This window comes from Lycium barbarum, chromosome 3, assembly GCF_019175385.1.
Source record: "Lycium barbarum isolate Lr01 chromosome 3, ASM1917538v2, whole genome shotgun sequence".
Lineage (NCBI taxonomy): Eukaryota > Viridiplantae > Streptophyta > Magnoliopsida > Solanales > Solanaceae > Lycium > Lycium barbarum.
The window spans coordinates 7,391,261-7,407,220 of record NC_083339.1 but is presented as its reverse complement, the minus strand read 5'-3'; the positions used below and the strand labels follow the sequence as shown (position 1 = coordinate 7,407,220).

The window sequence follows — 15,960 nt, the reverse complement described above, 5'->3', positions numbered from 1 at the left end:
GATGATTATTCAATCAGGACCAAGAGAAAAATATTTTAGACATCCACACATGTGTGAACAATAGAAACTTTAACAACACTTGTAGAATTGTGCCAATAGAGGTAAAAGATGCAATGAAATATATGAGGATTAGAAAAGCTTGCGGTCTTTATAGTATTCCTATAGAAGTTTGAAAGTGTATTAGAGATATTAGTGTAGAATGACTTGTCAGACTATTTGATGTTATACTAAGAAGTGGTTGGATACCTGATAAGTGGAGAAAAAGTACTTTGATTTCGATTTATAAAAATAATTGAGATATTCAGAGTTGTGTGAACTATCGTGGCATTAAACTTCTATAGGAATACTATAAAGAGTGAAAGATCATCGATTTGAACTATGCCCGGTATCTACAACGAAGAAACATATGATACAGTGCCACACACGGTCCTTTTGTACGTGAGTGATAAAGAAGAAAGAAATTTATATTAAATATATAAATGCCATAACATACATGTATAAAGAGTCCTAACTAGTATGAAAAAAGTAGTAAGTGATAGAAGAGTTTCCCATAACAGTGAATTTACATTGGAGATCGGCTTTGAACCTCTACTTATTTACCCTAGTTATGAACGAGCTAACCAACACAATACAAGATGAGGTCCCATGATGTATTCTATTTGCTAATGATATTGTGTTAATTGCGAAAATAATGAAGATGTCAACTAAAATCTTGAACTATAGAGAATTACTTTAGAGAAAAGGATGTTAGGACAAGTAGAAGCGAGATTGAATACATGCAATGCGGGTTTAGTCAGCATGAGACTACAGAAGTTGATATGAGATTAGACGGAATTACGGTGTCAAAATGCAAATAATTTAGATACTTAGGCTCGTTATTTTAGTGCATCAATATATATATATATATATATATTACTTATATGATTAAAACTTGATGGTTGAAGTGGAGAAGTGCTTCTGAGGTGTAATGTGATAGAAGGATGCGTATCAAAGTGAAAGGTAAATTCTATAGAACAGCTACAAGATCAACAATGTTATATGATAGTGACTACTCGGCTGCTAAAGTCAATATATCGATGAGATTGAATAGTGGTGGAACCAAAGTTTTCATTAAGAGGATCTAAAATATAAAGAAGTAAATTTAAAATGATATGAAGAAAATTCCATACCTACTAATATATATATATATATATATATATATATATATATATATATATATATATATATATACTAGCAATACATGCCCGTGCGATGCACGGGCCGAACATGTTTATTTACTTTAATTAGTCAGTCTTTAAGGTTTGTATTTTGAAAATAACTTTTAAAAACATTCTAATTATTATTATATATACAAAATGTATTTTATGTGCCATCACTTTAGTTGTTATTCAAAGTCTTTGAGATGGAAAGAGTCGGACTTTTTTTATCATTATCATGACAATGAAAGTTGTTCATTGATGTAACAGAAAATTAGTAAGAATATGAGGGAAAATTAATATTTTGATTCTAAATTTTTTCTTTTAAATTATTTAATATTTTATATGTATATCGATAGGTTGATATCCATTTCAATTTCGTACCTATTTAGATCCAAATATTTATATTAAATTAATTAAAAATATATTATAATTTTTTATATTAATTGTTACAAAAAAATCAAAATTAGAAAGATATATGTTATATCATTAATCACTAAATTTTAATTTTGAAATGAAAATATAAAGTAATATATTTTATAAATGTAAAGAAACAATAATGAGAGACTACAAAAGAGAGTGAATAAGTAAAGTATTGACAATGAAGGAAAACGGGGATAAATGTCACTCCCTCCCTTTACTTTTACTTTTCGATGTTAATATATCAAGGAAAAAATTATTCTTTTTATTTTACCCTTCACATTAATTATTCATTTTCAAATCATTTTTGAGGCTATTGAGACTATATACCAATAAATATGAATATTATGATAAAATATATACTTGATTTATTAATTTTTAAAGAACGTGAAAAGTCAAAAGTGAACAAGTCATGTGTAGGAGCATTAAAATAATTTTTTATGCAAATTTGCATTGCTATTGTTCGTCCTCTCTTCATGTTCAAAGTATTGACAAAGAAGGAAAACGGGTATAATAGAAATAGAAAAGAAGATAAATACAGAATAAAAAAATAAACATATATTTTTAGTAATGTGGCCAAGTAATATGGACAAAGGGAGCATTTCATTTTTATTAATTCTAAAAGAACGTAAAAAGTCAAGTATAGTAATGTCACCGAGTAATATGAGACGGAAGGAGTACTTCATTTATTAATTCTTAAATAACGTGAAAAGTAAAAAAGGAACAAGTAAAAGTGCACGGAGGAAATAAATATGTGTTGGAGAATTAAAATAGAAGTGCACACGTGTATACATGAGAAGAGAATAAATATTCAGTGCTATGACATATATCCACGTGAGATTTATTAATTCTCAAAGAATGTGAAAAGTCAAAAATGAACAAATCAAAGTACACAGAGGAAATTAATTTGTGTAGGAGAATTAAAATTGAATTGCATATGTCTATACATGAGAAGAAAATAAATATTTAGCTAGAACACGAAAATCAAAAGTGAACAAGTAGAAGTGCACGGAGGAAATAAATGTATCGGAGAATTAAATTTAAAGTGCATATGTCTATACATGAGAAGAGAATAAATATTAAGTACTATGACACATGTCTACATGGAATATAAAATAGTTGGTTAAATTGTACAAATTATATAGCCCATGATACAAGAATTTAATGCGGGTACAATTCGTGAAGCAGTGGGTACAAGGAAGGACTGTTGTGTTCATCCCTCCATGGCACTTACTTATATATATATATATATATATATATATATATATATATATATTAGATGGCCTATGCCCGTGTTGCGCACATGCCCAACACTTCGGATTATAGTGTATCTATGTATATGTAGTTGTGTTTAGCTAGTGATAATATATATATATATTATACTATGTTCAAAATACGATTAATATAACATTGTAGTTTGTGCTCCATATCTAAAACTTTATTTTATTCATGTTTGCTACGAAAATTTATTAATACTTTTTAAAAGAGAAGACTTGTTTAAAAGAAAACTATTTTCCTCTCTTTGAGATAAAATAATAGCAATATTTACGCATCAGTTTATACTTTTAATTCGATTAATTTAAAAGTGTAAAATACTTATTATTTTTTATCAAATTTTGATTTGGATAATTCTAATTCTAATTATTAAATTAATTTTACATATTTAAAACGAAACAAAGTAGAAATTAATTTTCTATTTAAACGAAGAAATTCTATTTTATAATTTTTGGTAAATATTCTCGGTTTAACTCATTTTACTTGTCACGTTGTCTTTTGCATGGGTTTTTAAGGAAACTTGAATTAGAATTATAATTTGACTAATTTACCTTATTCATTATTTGATCTTCATTTAATATTAATCTCTTTTTCACATTTATTAGAGTAAGAATAAAAATAAAAAAGTAATTAAATTGTATCTTATTTTTTAAGTATATATATTTTAAGTATATTTATTTTAGTAAACATAACAAATAAATGACATGGCGGAATAGCAAATACAACAATTAAATATTTTGAAGAAAAGTAATAATATGAGGTCCGTGTTTTTTACTGTGCAATAATTTCATTTGGTCTCACTAATGGGTTAATATGCATGTGACAATGAATCCACTATTATTGACTTGATGGGGATATTTTGGGAATTACATGAATATTGTTTGATTTTTTAATATATGGGGTGCACATTTTTTTTTAATATGGGGTCCACTTTTTTTTTCATGAGTATGGAGAGGGTGGGGTCCACTTTTTTTCATGAGTTTGGAGAGGGTGGGGTCCACCTTTTTTTTTTCTTTTTTAAGAGTGATTGTCGACGAAACATGGGTAAACCGATGCTTCTATATAGTAGAAATATAATAAAGTATTGTATCTACTTTTTAGAAGAGTTGGTAATATAAATTATAAAACGCCATTTTTTTGCCCTTAAATAAAAAAGTAGGTGGGACCACAAAGGATTTTTTTACCCTTAAATAAAAAAGTAGGACCGAACACGAACGACGATCTTGCCCCTATAAACCGACTCTTCTATATAGTAGTAATAGTAAAGTAATACATATAATCTTTTTATCAAATTTTAATTTGGATAATTCTAATTCAAATTATTATATTAATTTTACATGTTTAAAATGAAACAAAGTAGAAATTTGATTTTCTATTTAAATGAAAAACTTCTATTTTTTAATTTTTAGTAAATATTTTTTGTTTAACTCATTTTACTTGTCATGTTGTTTTTTACACGGTTTTTTAAGGAAACGTCAATTAGAATTATAATTTCACTAATTTACCTTATTAATTATTTGATCTTCATTTAATATTATTTTTTCTTTTATGACGTTAATCTCTTTTCACATTTATTAGAGTAAGGAAAAAATGAAAAAGTAATTAAATTCTATCTTATTTTAATATATAAGTATTTTAAGTATGTTGCTGTACAATAATTTCATTTGCTCCCACTAATGGGTTGATACGTGTGTGACAATGAATCCATCATTATTGATTTAATTGTTTGATTTTCTAAGCATTTTTTTAACATTGTTTGTTTTTTTAATATGGGATTCACTTTTTTTTTTTTTTTAATATTGCTTGATTTTGTTATATATGGGGTCCACTTTTGTTTTCCCGTGAGTTTGGATGTGGTGGGTTCCACTTTTTTTTCTTCTCTCTTTTTTTATTTTTATTTTAAATACTGGTTGGTGTTTAATACAGGGCCATGAAGAACTTCTATTTTTTAATTTTTAGTAAATATTTTTTGTTTAACTCATTTTACTTGTCATGTTATTTTTTACACGATTTTTTAAGGAAACGTCAATTAGAATTATAATTTCACTAATTTACCTTATTAATTATTTGATCTCCATTTAATATTATTTTTTCTTTTATGACATTAATCTCTTTTCACATTTATTAGAGTAAGAAAAAAATGAAAAAGTAATTAAATTCTATCTTATTTTAATATATAAGTATTTTAAATATGTTGCTGTACAATAATTTCATTTGCTCCCACTAATGGGTTGATACGCATGTGGCAATGTGTCCATCATTATTGATTTAATTTTTTGATTTTCTAAGCATTTTTTTTAACATTGTTTATTTTTTATGGGGTATACTTTTTTTTCCCATGAGTTTGGATGTGGTGGGTTCAACTTTTTTTATTTTTTTATTTTTTTAATACTGGTTGGTGTTTAATATGAGACCCACAATTTTTTTTAACATTGTTTGTTTTTTTAATATGGGATTCATTTTTTTTTTTTGATATTGCTTGATTTTGTTAATATGGGGTCCACTTTTTTTTCCCGTGAGTTTGGATGTGGTGTGTTTCATTTTTTTTAATACTGGTTGGTGTTTAATATGGGGCCCATAATTTTATTTTTAATATTAGTTGTTGTTTAATATATATGGGGCCCATAATTTTTTAATTTTATTTTAGTTGTTGTTTAATATATATGGGGCCCACAATTTTTTAATTTTATTTTAGTTGTTGTTTAATATATATGGGCCTACAATTTTTTTTATGAGGCGCACAACGAACGACGAAAAAGGAGCCCATATGGGGCTCACATTTTTTTAAATATTAATTGTTGTTTAATATATATGGGGCCTATAATTTTTATTTTATTTTAGTTGTTGTTTAATATATATGAGATTCATAATTTTTTTTTATGGGGCTCACAACTGACGACGAAAAAGGAGCCCAACCGGCTCTTCTATATAGTTAGAATATATATATATATACGTTAAAAAAAAACAGTTTGACCTTGTATGTATATATTTTGAAAGTTTGGTAAATTACTTTAAACCTTGAAAAGAGAAATTTTACTTTTACATAATATTTGAAATTACTCTGTCATTCATTATTTTTTTATTCCCTCTTAGAGGTTTTACATCTAAGCTTCATCTTCTAAAACCCTGCAAGTCTCCAAGTTCTCAGCTGCCAAAACAAGTTGTAGGGTTTGCCCCCAATATTCTTTCCATATATTCATCTAAGCCCCTCTAATTTTTCTCCTCGTTAACTTCAGTTCCAATTGCAGTTTATAGTTATGGAAAAAGATGCATCTTTCTTGTTTGGTGGCATCTCTTTCAACCGTAAAAAGTTTTCCAAAGATTTTGACAGATTTAAGGTAGTTTTTTTCTTCGACCCTTTTTTTGTTTCATCTTATAACATAGTAAAAAAGTAAAATTTCAGTGATATATAGTATTTAAAATTGTGGGGTTTGAGTTTTTGTTTGATTTTATATTGCAAAAGTTATTCTTTTCTTAGACTCTTTTTTATTTTCGTCATATAATAGAGTAAAAAAGTAAAATTTCAGTGATATATAGTATTTAAAATTGTGGGGTTTGAGTTTTTGTTTGATTTTATATTGCAAAAGTTATTCTTTTCTTAGACTCTTTTTTATTTTCGTCATATAATAGAGTAAAAAAGTAAAATTTCAGTGATATATGGTATTGAAAATTGTGGGGTTTGAGTTTTGTTTGATTTTACATTGTAAAAATTATTGATTTTTGTGTAATTTGATGTGTAGGGGAAAAATACAGCTGATGCAGCTGAGAAACTGCAATTGATTGAGAAGGTATTCTTGATTTTACATAAATTATAGTGCCACAAGAAACATTTTTTTTTTGTTTGTAATTAAAAATATTTAGGAAATGTTTTGACTTTGTAGTCAAAGTAAAGAAAGGTTTGATTCTCCAAATAGTAATAGTATTATATAAAACAGACAGCTCACTGTATGGCTTGATGGTCCTGAACCTCACTTTATATGTTTGAGGTTCCTAGTTTGAAACTCGCTACCTATGCCTTTGCATCCAAGGGTGTGGCCTAGTGGTCAAATGAAGTAGGTTGAGAATCATGAGGTCTCAGGTTCAAATCCCAACATAGACCCAACAGAGACAAAAAACACTAGGTGAATTCTTCGCGTCTGTTCAATCCTTAATGGATAGAGTTATGGGTACCTGGTGGGAGGTGGCTCGGTATACCGTGGAATTAGTCGAGGTGCGGGTAAGCTGGCCCGGACACCCCGGCTATAGGATAAAAAAGAAGGGACAGAGGGAATACAAAAGAATAGGAGGAAAACTGAGTTCCTCCGAAATGTGTCTATATAGCATTTGCTTATTTGTTGTTTCAATTTTCACTTATTTCTTATTGATGAAAAGCCCAATCATATATTGTGTGTATGTCATTGCATTGCCATCTGTTATGTTTTTTGCAAATGAAGATTTGACTTTATATTTTACCTAGGAGCATGAAACTATTGATAATTCATTAGAGAAACTGGAGTTCATCGAGAATGGAAAATCTGAAATGGAGGACGAGACAAATAAAAGTGTGGGTAAGAAGAGGAAGAGGAAGGAGAAAGGAACAGTTTCTGGTAAATTTCTTTTGTCTGTCTATTTTGAGCTTCTCATTTATTTCTTTGTACCAATTATAAAGTGGGTACTAAAAGTTTGCTGCTTTGGCTCTTTGTCATTATTCGTGGCATTGGTTTTAGACTCAGTGGAGGGATTTGCCGTCTTCAAGAGTTCAAAATTGAAAAAGGAAGCTGCCATTGAAGAGAATGGCCAATCTGTAAATGAACTGGTTGAGGGAAAGAAAGAATATTATCGACAATTGGAGGTTTGTCTCATTTGCTAGCAGTTGACAGTAAGTTATTTTGCTGTGTTCATGAATTGTTTTTGAACTTTTACCGAGGAGATATTTCTTGTCCCTATGATTTTGTGGATTTAGAGGGACGCAATTTTCCGGAAGATGCACAACATTCATGTTTCGGGGAGTAATGTCCCTTCGCCATTACACAGTTTTGAGGAATTAAGATCAAGGTACTCTATCATGCTTTTTGTTGAATACGGCATATGCTCTCATGCTTAACCATGGACAAGTATTTAAGATGTTTACTTATTTACAATAGGTATGATATCTATTTATAGAACACTTCGATCATGTCAAAGGAAGTCACTTTTGGTGAAATGCCCAACAAAGCCTTAGTCCATTCATTTTGTTTGCCACTTTCCATGCCTCCTTGAATCAACTTTATGTGAGTCATGCATTTTGTTGTGATGTGTAAAGCAAGAATAGGCTGTGATAGAGTGTTGATGAATGCTTTAAGCTCTTTTGAATTGATCTAGCACGGAAGATAAGTAGGCTAATGAAAGATTTTGCTATTTCTCCTGCAGTTTTGGTATCCTTTTTCCTTATCTATTCCAATTTCTTAGTTCTTATAATCATTGGGGGAGAGATGGATCACTTATGAGGCTTAGCTTTAGATGCTAGAAGTTTTTGAAATATATCATAATGCATATATGATTTTAATTCTCAACTGCTACTCTTATTTCGTCATGTCATCTTTACCTGTTTACTGTGCCTTCTTTGGGGATAGGCCATTGATGGGAAATGAGGAGAGTTCTGCAATTGTGCATTGAAACTCCTTTTTCCCCAACTCTCCTTTCTATGTATCCTCCTTTACGTCATATTCCCTTTCATGGAACATAACTAGGAATGTACAAAGTTGTTGTGAAGAGCAAATCGCTTTCTCTGTATTTATCAGTTTATTCATTGTTGTCTGCACTTGACTTTTCCTCTGTCCTCGCGTTCACCAACAGTCTGTTTGTATATGGTCTCACAGATATAAATGTCGATCATATCTATTACGAAATCTGGCAGAACTGGGATTTAAAGAACCAACGCCAATCCAAAGGCAGGCTATTCCAGTCCTCTTATCTGTATGATCTTCCTTGAGTTCCGCCACTGTTTTGTATACACACATCTATCTTTCTTGTTTTTCCTTTAACAGTCTCTAATCATGTTTGACTTTCATTAGGGACGGGAATGCTTTGCTTCTGCACCTACTGGTTCTGGAAAAACATTTGCTTTTGTCTTTCCTATACTTACGAAACTCAAGGTATATTGGATTGTTATGTTTGATCGTTTTCACTTTATGAGAAGTTGTTAGACGACATCTGACAGCCATCGTTCTTGATCAGCATACTTCAAAGGATGGTGTCCGAGCTGTAATTCTTTCCCCTACAAGAGAGTTAGCTTCTCAGACAACAAGAGAATGCAGAAAGTTGGCCAAAGGGAAGAAGTTCTACATCAGGTTGATGACTAAACAGCTCGCGAAAAGTGGGGACTTTTCTAAACTGCGATGTGATGTACTCATCTCGACACCATTGCGCTTAAAGTTTGCTACCCGCAAAGGAAAGCTTGATTTAAGTAGGTATGTTCCTCATTTTCTAGGTTCAAACTCTCAGGTGCTAGTGTGGGCATTTCAACTTTCAACCTTGTTGATATTAAATCATCGTGGTCTTGTTAAACAAGAGTTTATGAGGCAATGACACAGTAGATCCCAGGACGATCGCATAATTCGTACTGTAATTCTTATAAAAAGCATCTGGTGAATTTAAGGGTCTAGTGTAGAGATGCAAGGATTTCAAAAAATCTCTTTGTAATAATTCTTTTATTTTCAGAAACACATTGAGATTTAATTATTTTGCAGGCTGAGTTCGTTATAGAGGTGTATATGCCTTGGCTTTTATTCTGTGTAAACCTAGAAAATGTTACTATTTGGAATTTGGTGCAAAATATTTCCATTTTGAATCAGCATTAGCATGCTTTTTCACCAACTCCTTTTGGGTGCAGGGTTGAATTTCTTGTCTTAGATGAATCTGATAAGCTTTTCGAGCCTGGCATGCTAGAGCAGGTTGATTTTGTGGTAAAGGCATGCACAAATCCTTCAATTCTTCGGTCATTGTTCAGTGCTACTTTACCTGACATAGTTGAAGAACGAGCACGCACAATTATGCATGATGCTGTTCGAGTTATTATTGGTAGGAAGTAAGTACTAAATAGGCCTTTGGCTGGTTACACTCCCTTTTTTCTGTTGTTTCTTGGTGAAGGAGAAGAGAATTTGTCGGCATCTTCCTTTCTCACCTATTTATGTATCTCCATCTTGGTGAATACTTACTTGCCTGCTGTCGCATTTCTGCAGAAATTCGGCTTCTGAAACAATAAAGCAAAAATTGGTATATGTAGGGAGTGAAGAAGGGAAACTTCTGGCTCTTCGTCAAAGCTTTGCAGAGGTATGGCCCTCATGTTTCTTAGTCATCAGTCGTTTTTTGGAGTGATTGGACTCTGCTTGCAAACAGCTTAGGAGTGATTGGACTCTGCTTGCAAACAGCTTACTCATCCTCAAAAAAACCTTGAACAACAATATTTGCACGAGAGATTTCATATGGATACTAGTTATTGCACATTTGCTGTGAAACTTTTACTTTTGAAGCACTCTTGCATATTGAGACGGTACATTTGTGCTATTTCCTGCATTTTTTCCACCCCCCACAGATGTCATATGTGCCTGTCAGTTGTTCGCGATTTTATTTTTCTGCTTATTTGGTTTTTATATTCCAAAAAATCGGACACTAGTTGATACCCCTTGATTTGATGATTCAGACCATTGTTTTGCTGAGAGGGATTTCAACGTTTGAGTCGTGCATCTATATTTTTTATTCCATTCTATATAAAACTCCTGTGCTCTAGAATTGCCATTTTGTTACTACGTACTGTTACTTTAGCGAATCATCCTTTTTCTTTTGATAGGAAAAGGGGTATTACTACCTTTTAAAGGAATTAAGTGACCGTATAAAACATGTGTTGCTTGCTACAAAGTTCATCCAGTTGTCTATGTGACATGGTATGCTACATGTTGTCCAAAAACTTAAAAAAGAAAAGAAGTTTGTTAGATTTGTGTACAAACTGTCAACATCAGCCCTCAACGGACAATTCCAATGCAATATTTCTATTTTTGCTTCCTTCCAATCACGTTCTTTTCAATGCCACTCGCTGGCTTTTTCACGGCTACGTTTGATACTTTTATTGATATCATAATGATCATTTTGGAAAATCCCATCACCTGTCCTAATTTAGGTATTTATCTTTTTGCTATTTTGTTAAGCTGATCTATGATCAATATCTACAATGATTTGTTAAACTGATAACGTATACCAAACTCATCTTATTATTCTATTGCCTTTCTGATTTATAATATTTGTAGAGTTTGAACCCACCAGTGCTATTATTCGTTCAAAACAAGGAGCGCGCAAAGGAGCTATATGACGAGCTAAAATTGGAAGATATTCGACCCGATGTTATCCATTCAGATCTATCTCAGATACAGGTAATTTTGGCATGGCTCCTGTATTTTCGTATTGGCTGATTAAATTGTATCCTGCTGTATAGAATACTTCTTTCCGTTCCTACTTACACTTTAATTTTAATGCAGAGAGAAAACGCCGTTGATTACTTTAGAGCTGGAAAAACATGGGTTTTAATTGCCACTGATGTTGTTGCCCGGGGAATGGATTTCAAAGGCGTCAACTGCGTGATAAACTATGATTTCCCAGACTCCGCTGCAGCATACATTCACAGAATTGGTAAATATCTAACCACAAATTTAACATTCACAACCTTATCCAGTGATTCATAAGTTTGCGACTTCCCAAAACATTTTTAGCATGGTTTAAGTCATAGTCGTACAGTGATTATAAGAGGTACTGTTCACTGAAACCTGCACGGTGATTTTGTAAATAGGACGATCTGGCAGAGCAGGAAGGAGTGGGGAGGCGATAACACTTTATACGGAAGCAGATATTCCGTTTTTGAGGAACATAGCAAATGTTATTACTTCATCTGGTGGTGAGGTTCCAGAGTGGATCATGTCCCTGACCAAGAAAAAGTGGAGGAAACACAGGCCGCGAAGAGAAACCATTTCAACTCAGCCAGACATATGAAACACAGGCTTCCAGTTTTGAGCATTATATCAAGTTTTTAACCATTTTACAATTTTGATGTATGATTCTTTTTGTAATTTATGTTATGTATGAATTTGGAATGGTCTTTCTTGTGACATCTTCACTTAAATACTAGAGAAATGAATGCTGTCTTTTTTGACTTAAAAGTTATGGAGTTCCTTCAAGTTAATTTGTGGAGTTTTTCAACTTCACTTGCAAATAATTTTTTGGAGTTTTGGTGTTCATGTTTGTTTAAGCTTTTTTCAAGCAAAACTTTCAAAAGAATTCTCTTTTGAGTTGTGATTCGAAGGTGCATTTCAAGTGAAACTTTTTAAATCTTTACCGTTAACAAATTTCATTTTTTCCCAAACGTAAAACTTCTACCGGACGTTTTGTTTGGGATTACACTGGGTACGTCGTTATAAAACTTTCACAAATTTTTTCTCAAACCTAAAATACAATTAACTTCTTCTCCACTTGAACTACAAAAGTTGTATTGTGTCTTTCATCTTCAACAAAAAGAAAATAGCATAACAGAGAGCAAACATATATATGGAGATAATAACTATTGCTCCAAAAAATCCCTTTCAATTTCAAAAGGTCCTACCGGGAGTCGAACCCAGGTCGCTGGATTCAAAGTCCAGAGTGCTAACCACTACACCATAGAACCTCACTGTTCGATGTTTATCTTTTGTTTAGAAAAAAAAGGAGTAACAGTTATTGGAATAAACCAAGAAAAAGGGAAGAGAAGACCGCAACAACAACAACATACAAAGTAAAATCTCACAAAGTGGGATTTGGAAAGGGTCACCTTACTCCTAAATTGGGAGTTAGAGAGGTTGTTTTCGATAGACCCTCGACATAAGAACCATCAATTCAAAGCAGTACGAAGAGACAAATAATAACAACATACCCAGTGGAATCCCATAATATGGTATCTGGGAAGGATAAAGTGCACACAGACCCCTTACCTTAAAAGATAGGAAAACTGTTTCCGAAAAACCCTCAGCTCAAGAGAACGAAAAAAGAAATACCAGAAAAGAAAAAAGTGAAGAGTATTGTAATTATACAAGAGTTGAGGGAGGCATCCTAAAATCAGCAAACCATCCAGGTAAACTGGAACCAAAACATTAAACCCTTGTGCCACCACAAAACCCTTCTGCTTCTTCCTCCAAATCATTTCCATCTCCAAAAAAAAAACGTAACAATTCCCTTTGCTTATATAAAAGATTCAAAATTTCTCTAAAACCCAAGTTTCATCCATGAATTTCTTAACAAAATCAATAGCAAACAAGTCCTTATTCCCAAAAAAATGCCAACTTTTACTCCAAACCCTCACTACCCTCCAACAATCTTCAAGATTTGCCTCTACAACAATCTCCAAATCAAGAAATCCCAAAATCCCAAAACCCCAAGAACCCTCCTCATCTTATGTGCTAACCCCTCCAAGGATTGAGATTGATGAAGCAGCAGATGTATCTTCTTGGCCAAAGCCAAGTGAGATACCTTACCAAGCAAAAGTTGCAAATTTAGTTAATCTTGTTGGTTTTGTGCAAACCTCAGTTAAGTTTGAAGCTTCAAATGATGGGAAATATTCTGCTGGTACTGTTGTTGCACATGAAAGTAGTGATGATAACTCTGTTTTAATGATTCCTGTTGTGTTTACTGGTGATTTAGCTCATGTTGTCGCTTGTCATGTGAAGGAAAATGATTGTGTTTATGTTTCTGGGAAGTTCTCTATGGATCCATTATTGTCTTGTGAATTCATGGATGAATATCAGTCTTGTTTTCATATTGTTGCTGAGAATGTTAACTTTGTTCAGGGTCTTAAAAGAAAAAACCTAAAGGAGAGTGTGAAATCTGTTTATCCGAAAAGTAATAATCAGCATTCTGATTATTTGGTCAAACAGAAGGATAGCTTGTCTGGTTTAGAATATGATGATTCGGTTAACTTGGGTGGGGGGAAACTGAAGGAGGGGGGCGTTACTGGAGGTGATGATTGGAGGGAACTTATAAAGAATCCGAAAGAATGGTGGGATTGTCGGAAGGCGAAATTAGATGGAATTGTGAAAGCAAGGCATCCCGATTTCAAGAAGAAGGATAGTAGTACATCTCTGTGGGTTAAGAATGCTCCCAGGTGGATTCTTGAGGGACTCGAAGGACTTGAATTTGACGTTTATGCTCCTAAACCGAAAGGCGTTGGGAAGGAAGTTGATTCTTGGAAAGATTTGGTGGAGAATCCCGATAATTGGTGGGACAATAGAGCTAATAAGTTGAATCCGAAAGCACCTGATTTTAAGCACAAGAATACTGGTATAGGGCTTTGGGTCGATAGCTCACCAGATTGGGTTTTGTCACGTTTGCCACCATTGCGAGAACAACGAGCTGCTTTTTCAGACAAGCAGCACATTCAACTCCATTAGGAAGAGTTTCCATATAAGTTTGATGCTATGACAGTGAATTTTGTTCAGTGTAGTCAAATACTGGCCACCTAAAGTTTGAGAAGTATTATGGTGGAGGGAAGCACATTATCGTAATGCTCGTGAAGCACTTATTTTCCCCTATAATGGTACATCTTATAGCACTTTCTGATGATAGTTTTGTTTTCCGATGCATCTTTCCGTTGTGATTTTGGTGAATATGAAGATCTTGATTGTAGCATTTTGAATATAGCAGTGCTGTTTGTTGATTCTCCATACATAAGCTCCGAGGCCAAGCCAAATTTCTGGATGCATTATTTCTCAAATTCTCTGGGTAGATGTTAGTAAGACAATATGGCATGTTGAAAATTAGCGAAAAGTGAAATGGAGGTGAAACAATTGACTTTCACTTGAATATCAATCTAAGCACATTAGTCTGGAACTTTTACCAGTTGTCTAGAGAAAACTATTAGTAATAATTGTATGCATATCTGTCTTAGATCACTAGTCTGTCCTATCCGCTACCTGGCATCTTCGTACCCTTACAGCTTTCGTTACTTGAAAGAACAGAACAAGTGACGGATGCTTTGGGAAAATTCGGACTGTTAGAAGTCTGCACGTAAGTGATGACTGGTTTATTTGCTAGTAAAACTTAAAATGATGATAAATTTTGATTTGGGTAGAGTTATAGGGTGACGAAGACATGCACACTTTCATTTTTGTGTGCAGTCAGTTAGAATGTTCAAAGTTAAAATGCATCACCCAAAGAAATTTGCACCATGTATAGATTGTTGTTTCTCTCCTACTTCATCCTGACATAGGGGAGACGTGCACTTGCGTCCACAGAGTGCCTCAAAAGGTGGCATATCTATGCTCTTGCCCGATAACTCTAGTTACAGGTGAACTCCACCAAGGGTAGATGTCTGTCCTAACAACCTCGAAAATCAAGGGATTATTTCCTCATAGCCTCCAATGTCTGGATGGTCCTTTTAGACTGGCCATCAGTCTGAGGATTGAAGGTTGTGCTAAAACTCACTCTGCTACCCAAAGCCTTCTGTAGGCTCTGCCACAAGACTGAAGTGAATCGTGGATCTGTCTGATACTATGGATGATACTATGACACACACACACATCTGGGCTAGCTGCCTGTAGAGTAAGTCATACTGATCGGCTCAGTTTCAGCAACAAGTTTTGACACACACACATATCTGGGCTAGCTGCCTGTAGAGTAAGTCATACTGATCGGCTCAGTTTCAGCAACAAGTTTTGAAGTGAATTAACTTGCAGGGACATTTTAGATTTCTCAACTACAGCTTGAGCTTATAATGAAGTAATGATCTGTTTGGCTAACCTTTGGGGACATTATGCTATAGCAAGCATACTCTGAAGTCTGCACCTTGTTCAAAAGGTGCAGCAAGTTTTGGAAGTCACAATAATCGACAGAGTTGTTATCAATTTCCCTCTAGTGTTATGAAGGAACATCACTAGCTGATTTTCAAGTTGATAAGAGAATTCTTGACTTAAAGAACTAAAACTCAACAAAAGATGATAATTCAAGGATTTTTTCCTTTTCATTTCATCATTTCTAAGGAAGAAATTTGAGTTCTGGAAAACATAGACATATAGAACTATTGCTCAACAGAAAAGAAGAG

At 33.0% G+C, this 15,960-nt stretch overlaps 2 protein-coding genes and 1 non-coding gene across 3 annotated transcripts; 2 read left to right on the top strand and 1 right to left on the bottom strand.

The window, feature by feature from the left end:
• The first annotated feature begins 5,949 nt into the window (after positions 1-5,949).
• Positions 5,950-12,055, top strand: LOC132630089 (DEAD-box ATP-dependent RNA helicase 57). The gene is made up of 14 exons (XM_060345621.1): positions 5,950-6,054; positions 6,140-6,229; positions 6,632-6,679; positions 7,348-7,477; positions 7,598-7,722; positions 7,834-7,925; positions 8,729-8,825; positions 8,924-9,004; positions 9,087-9,319; positions 9,742-9,936; positions 10,091-10,181; positions 11,153-11,275; positions 11,381-11,531; positions 11,689-12,055. Exons 2-14 carry the CDS (start codon positions 6,149-6,151, stop codon positions 11,886-11,888), a joined length of 1,647 nt encoding a protein of 548 aa, XP_060201604.1. The 5' UTR covers positions 5,950-6,054; positions 6,140-6,148; the 3' UTR covers positions 11,889-12,055.
• Positions 12,056-12,486: 431 nt separating this feature from the next.
• Positions 12,487-12,558, bottom strand: TRNAQ-UUG (transfer RNA glutamine (anticodon UUG)). Its single transcript has one exon. It is a non-coding gene; the product is annotated as a tRNA-Gln (tRNA).
• A 424-nt stretch (positions 12,559-12,982) lies between these two features.
• Positions 12,983-14,591, top strand: LOC132630087 (protein OSB2, chloroplastic). Its single transcript, XM_060345619.1, has one exon. The coding sequence runs from the start codon at positions 13,151-13,153 to the stop codon at positions 14,309-14,311; it is 1,161 nt and encodes a 386-aa protein (XP_060201602.1). The 5' UTR covers positions 12,983-13,150; the 3' UTR covers positions 14,312-14,591.
• Positions 14,592-15,960: the final 1,369 nt, after the last annotated feature.